Source organism: Plectropomus leopardus, chromosome 20, assembly GCF_008729295.1.
Source record: "Plectropomus leopardus isolate mb chromosome 20, YSFRI_Pleo_2.0, whole genome shotgun sequence".
Lineage (NCBI taxonomy): Eukaryota > Metazoa > Chordata > Actinopteri > Perciformes > Serranidae > Plectropomus > Plectropomus leopardus.
In genome coordinates this window covers 140,908-146,907 of record NC_056482.1, presented here as the reverse complement: position 1 = coordinate 146,907, position 6,000 = coordinate 140,908, and the positions used below count along the sequence as shown (strand labels likewise).

Here is a 6,000-nt window from a genome sequence, read left to right as displayed (position 1 = left end):
ACTTCCCGTCACAGGAAACATATGTCGCAACATTTTTCGCTGCTGCGCCACACGTAGACGATCTCACAGCACAAGGATGGAGCCGAGCCTCCGCTGGTGAGCCTGCGCCCTGCTACTGACAGCGTAGGGATCTGTGGGAGAGTTCAGAACAGACATGCTGTTTAATGATTGGTCAGAGAAAATGTCTGTCAAAAATAGTGACTAATCAGAGGTTTCCGGTTTGTCTTGGTTGAATTTGCATGTTCCCTGCTACGGTTTTCCAGTATGTCTCCGCCCCTCGTACTCAGAATAATGCAGAGCACATGCCCACTGAGGTTCCTGCCACTGACTTCTAAATACAAGACAACACATGATGTGTTTGGGAAGGTGAAAGTATGGCTGTGGTTGCTTTACCTTTACAAATTGTTGTTTATAGGATCTGCTTGCCTTGCAATGTCATTCTATATTTACATATGTAACTAACACCTATAGTGCTTTTTAAAATTTGTATTTGTCCTGCTCTTTTTTGTCTGTTTGTTTTCTTTTCTTTTTTCTTTTCTTTTCTTTTCTTTCTCTCGATGTGTTTAAAGAAGTCTTTAAACTGTATGCCCTGTTTCTTTGTTCCTTTGCTTTGTAATTTTTAGAAGGCCTTGTGTCACATTTCGCCAAAGGACTGCAGATGAAAAACAGCCTCCTGACTACTTCTGGCATATTTATACCATGTGCATTTATTAATTTGCACTGTTGATTTTAATATAAACTAAACCTAATCCCCAAACAAATCAGACAGTTTATTCATTAAAAAGAATGTCTAATGAGTGTCTGTTCCTCCTTCTGCATCTTTAGAATACCTTTTTAAAATTAACTCAGTAGCCAAATTCTTAAGAAATAAGTATATTGGTCAATGTTGTTTCTATAATGCTAATATAACAAAAAAAATAAAACTTGTTTTCGAAAGATGCGTATGTATTGGTCTTTTCTATCCTTGTTTTGGGAGTATATAAAAATATCATATATTATATATAATATATAATAATATCAATATTGTAGACTTTCTCCAACAGTGACATAAGGCAGCCTGTATGCAGCCTGAGAGACGAACCACACCAGCTCTGCTGATCATCGTGTTCACTGTTCTGAGCACCCATCACTGAAGAAAACGTGTCAACATTTTTTTATCAGCTAAGATCTTTTCTCTGCTGGATTTTAGCAGTTGGACACTTGGAGAAAACTGTCCACAGAGACTTTACTCAGACATTACTCAGTACATTAATAGAAATGATACCTCAAAATATCAGTTTACCTTAACCCTGGAACTTTGTGTTTTCACAGCTGACTGTCTTGGCCAGGTCTCCCTTGAAAGAGATTCTAAGTATAGTAATTTTATAATCTCAGTAGGACAAAACTGCATAAATAAAGGTTAAATAAAATAATGCCGGTCAGGTTACTTGGTGACTCTAAATTGTCTGTAGGTGTGAATGTGAGTGTGAATGGTTGTCCGTCTCTATGTGTCAGCCCTGTGATGGTCTGGTGACCTTTCCTGGGTGAAATCTGCCTCTCACTCAATGACAGCTGTGATAGGCTCCAACCACCCCAGCCCCCAGTTACAACTAATAAACTAAATAAGAGCAATTATAGTTAAAATTACAGGGCAAGGTTGGATAATAATGATAGCACATCTCCTAATAAAGTTTATTAAAGGAAATGCTTGCATTTACTTATAAACCATATACTGATTAAACTTTTAGTATTAGTATCAGTATTAGGGGTGAGTGAAGCCAAGCGTCTGCTCTAAAAAACTGCAAAAACGGTTCACAGACAGAGACGCTGGCTCACTCTGGAGGGATTTTAGACAGCTCACCAACTACAAGCCTACTACAAAACCCCTTACTCTGTGAATGACTCATGCCTTGCCAACGACCTGAATGAGTTTTACTGCCGCTTTGAAAGACAGTAGTACAGTCCTGAAACCATCCCCCATGATGACTCCATTCCACAACTCACAACCCCCGCCACCCTCACCACAGCAGGGGCCCAGGACTCAGCACAACCATCCACCCCAGCTTCACTCAACCCCCTACCCCCTCACCTCACCAACACCTCTGTCCATCATGAAAGGAATGTCAATAAAATCTTCAGGAGACAGAACCAAAGCAGCAAAGCAGTTGGACCAGAATGTGTCACAGATCAGCCGTCTCCAGTATTTACAGACATTTTTAACACCTCGCTGCAGACATGCCATGTACAAACCTGCTTCAAGGCCTTTACTCCTGTCCCTAAAAAAACAAAGACCACAGGACTCAATGACTAAAGACCCGTCGCCTCGACCTCTGTGGTGATGAAGTCCTCTGAGGAGTGCCTTGTACTGTCACACCCAAAAGTGATCATGGACCCTCCTCTGGACCCACTACAGTTCGCCTACAGAGCCAACAGATCTGTAGTTGACGCTGTCAACCTGGCCCTCCACTTCGTCCTAGAGCATCTGGGCTCAGCAGGAGCATATGCCAGGATCCTACCTGTGGATTTCACCTCTGCTCTCAACACAATAATTCTGGCTCTGCTACAGGACAAGCTCACCAAGCTGAACGTGCTTGACTCCACCTGCAGGTGGATCACAGACTTCCTGTCTGACAGGAAGCAGCAGGTGAAGCTGGGGAAGCATGTTTCTGACAGAAGAACCATCAGCGCCGGCTCCCCTCAAGGCTGCGTTCTTTGTGCTCTCTTCTTCTCTTCTCCCTGTACACAAACAGCTGCACCTCAAGTCATCAGTCCGTCAAGCAACTCATTGGACTCATCTCTGGTGGGGATGAGTCTGCCTACAGGTGGGAGGTTGACCATCTGGTGACCTGGTGCGGCGAGAACAACCTAGACCTTAATGCTCTGAAGACAGTGGAGATGGTAGTGGATTTCAGAAGGATCGCTGCTGCCCCTGCCTCCATCACCCTCTGTGACTCCCCAGTTTCCACTGTGGAGTCTTTCCGCCTCCTGGGGACCATCATCACCCAGGACCTCAAGTGGGAGTTGAACATCAGCTCCCTCATCAAGAAAGCCCAGCAGAGGATGTGCTTCCTGCGGCAGCTGAAGAAGTTCAACCTGCCAAAGACAATGATGGTGCACTTCTACACCTCCATTATCAAGTCCATCCTCACCTCCTCCATCACAGTCTAGTATGCTGCAGCCACAGTGAGGGACATGAAGAGGGTGACTGGCTGCCACCTGCCATCTCTCCATGACCTGTACACCTCCAGCGCCCTGAGGCATGCAGGTAAAATTGTGGCCAACCCTCTCACCCCAGACACAGACTTTTTGAGACCCTCCCCTCTGGCAAGAGGCTGTGGCCCATCACGACCAAAACCTCATGACTCAAAAACAGTTTCTTCCCCTCTGCTGTTACCATCATGAACAATACTCAGGTAATGTAAAATCAACCTCAGATTTGTACATGAGTGCAGTACTTGAGTAAATGTACTTAGTTACATTCCAGCTCTGGTCAGCAGAGGGACACACAGTAACAGAAATCACAGTCACTGGGCGCAATTCACCAAATATAATAGTATTCCTTTAGCCCTGAAATTGAATAATGCGGTCATTATAATAACTCTAAAACCTCATTTAAAGTTTATTAAATGATATTCATGCATTTTTTTTAAATGTTCCTCAAATACAAAGCCTATTTTCCTTGCACTGGACAACAATCTGTGGACTGTGAGAGCAAGATGTTTTTCTCTTATCTTGGTACGAGTACTCTGGACCACTCGCAAAATGTTCTATTACCTAAGAGAAAAGCAAAACAAGAAAATGTTGGTAAAAAAGCAACAGTGGGACTAACAAAATTAGAACAAATCCTGGTATATCCTTTTTTTACTTGAGGCCCATTGTAAGCACATATTTTTTTCTCTTTATGTCACCTATTATAGTTCTGTAATATTTTTTTCTGATATCCTTAATTTGGTAAACTACTAAAGCACTTACCTGTGCAGTGGTAGCTAAAATGTGAAGGAACCAACAGGCCAAATATGGGAAAGTGATATACCAGCTGTATGGTCACTGTCACCTCATCACAAACATCTAGCTGAAGTTTAATGGGATTTATGTAAGTAAACTGAGAGATTCACTGACAATGACACCATGTCACTTGCTTTGTTTAATCCACAAGGCTTACTATGATGATTTTGCATCATGGGTAATAACTCAGAAACAATTAATTCAGCTACTTTAGTTCATGTCAGAGTAAATACACAAAAACAGACAGGAGTCACTATTGTAACCAATTCTTTGTGTCTGTGTGTCGATCACAGTTCAGCAGTACTGAACATACTGTGTAACCGTCTGGCAAAGTGGCTAACTAAATGAAAACATGTTTGACCTGTCACATTCAGACAAGTATGTTAAAATAATATCACTGTAAAAAGTTGCCAGCATCCCAAAGATATCTTTGAAGTATGATTTTTTGTCATATCAGGAATATACTTTTTTCTTTTTCTTTTTTTTTTTTTTTTTTACAATATATAAAACCTTTATTCAGTTATGATGTCACTACCACAGCTCCCAGCAATGTATTTAATTCGTCTTTTAACATAGAAATTTGCTACATTCATGAACATGTCCAATGAGAAATATATTTATATCATATTTCGTCAAACAACAGAAGCCTTTTTTGGTACAAAAGTTGAGATACCTGTGTCCATGGGTGACTTTCAAGTGCACACAAGATAGTTACATGTGAATGCAAGGGACTTTTTATTGATGATAATTGATAAGATCAATTCTGCTTACTTGTACAGTGCATGCAGCAGTTTTTAATGCACATAAAAAGCTTTCAATTTGCAACAGACTCTTCCTTACTCATGTTACTTTCGCGGTTCCTCAGATGTACATCAATCCTCAGATTACTTGTTTTTTTTTTAGGTACATGATGATATTGATGATAATTGATAAGATCAATTCTGTTTACTTGAACAGTGCATGCAGCAGTTTTTAACGCACACAAAAAGCTTTCAATTTGCAACAGACTCTTCCTTACTCATGTTACTTTAGTGGTTCCTTAGATTTACATCTATCCTCGGATTACTTGTTTGTTTGTTTTTAAGTATATGATGATATTGATGATAATTGATGAGATCAATTCTGTTTATTTGTACAGTGCATGCAGCAGTTTTAAGCTTTCAATTTGCAACAGACTTCCTTACTCATGTTACTTTAGGGGTTCCTTAGATTTACATCAATCCTCAGATTACTCGTTTTTCTTTTTTTAAGTATAACAGCTGTTGATGTTACAGATTCTATCCGTGTGTGTATGTGTGTGTACACGGAGAGCTTCTTGTTGCTGTTCTTCTAGCTCTGAAGAGGTCTCTATAGATTGTTGAGCTCCAGAAGGGTTTGGTCCAGCACCTGGTGCATGTCCAGGTTCTCCTCTTTGGCTTGGGCCAGTTTCTCTGGAGGAGAGAATAAAGTCACAGGTGAGTTTCGAAATACACCTCCTTCGGGAATTCAGCACAAACGTTCACTTTGAGTTAAGGATAAATTGATTAGAGTTTGGTGATCCAAGATCAAAGGCACTGTGACCCAGTCCATCTTGTTCTTGTGAATGTGATATCTCAAGAACACCGTGAGGGACTTTCCTCAGATTTGGCACAAACATTCACTTGGACTTAACAATGAACTGATTGGATTTTGGTGGTCAAATATCAAGGTCAATGTGACCTCGCATCCATCTCATTCTGGTGAATGCAATATCTCAAGAACACCCTCAGGGAATTTTTTGCAACAAAAAGCCAAATTGGACTCAACAATGAACTGTTTAGAATTTGGTGGTCGAAGGTCAAAGGTCAAGGTCGCTGTAATGTCACAAACATGGTTTTAGCCATAACGCAAGAATTGTTGCACTAATTCTGGCAACATTTCATTAAATTTCTAATAGAATATAATGATACAGAGATATGGCATTTTATATTCAAAAGTTCCAAGGTCAACCTCACTGTGGCATCACAATGTCCTGCAAAAACAGAGAAGGGGAGACAT

The 6,000-nt window shown here is 40.8% G+C and overlaps 1 protein-coding gene across 2 annotated transcripts in view; it reads right to left on the bottom strand.

Annotated features, from left to right (window-relative positions):
• Positions 1 to 4,700: 4,700 nt before the first annotated feature.
• Positions 4,701 to 6,000, bottom strand: part of tpm2 (tropomyosin 2 (beta)) — a 35,633-nt gene continuing 34,333 nt past the window's right edge. For both annotated transcript variants that reach the window (XM_042508924.1, XM_042508923.1), the window contains exon 9: positions 4,701 to 5,414. In XM_042508924.1, the coding sequence (XP_042364858.1) occupies positions 5,332 to 5,414 (83 nt within the window). In that variant the 3' untranslated portion in view covers positions 4,701 to 5,331. The remainder of the gene's footprint in view (positions 5,415 to 6,000) is intronic.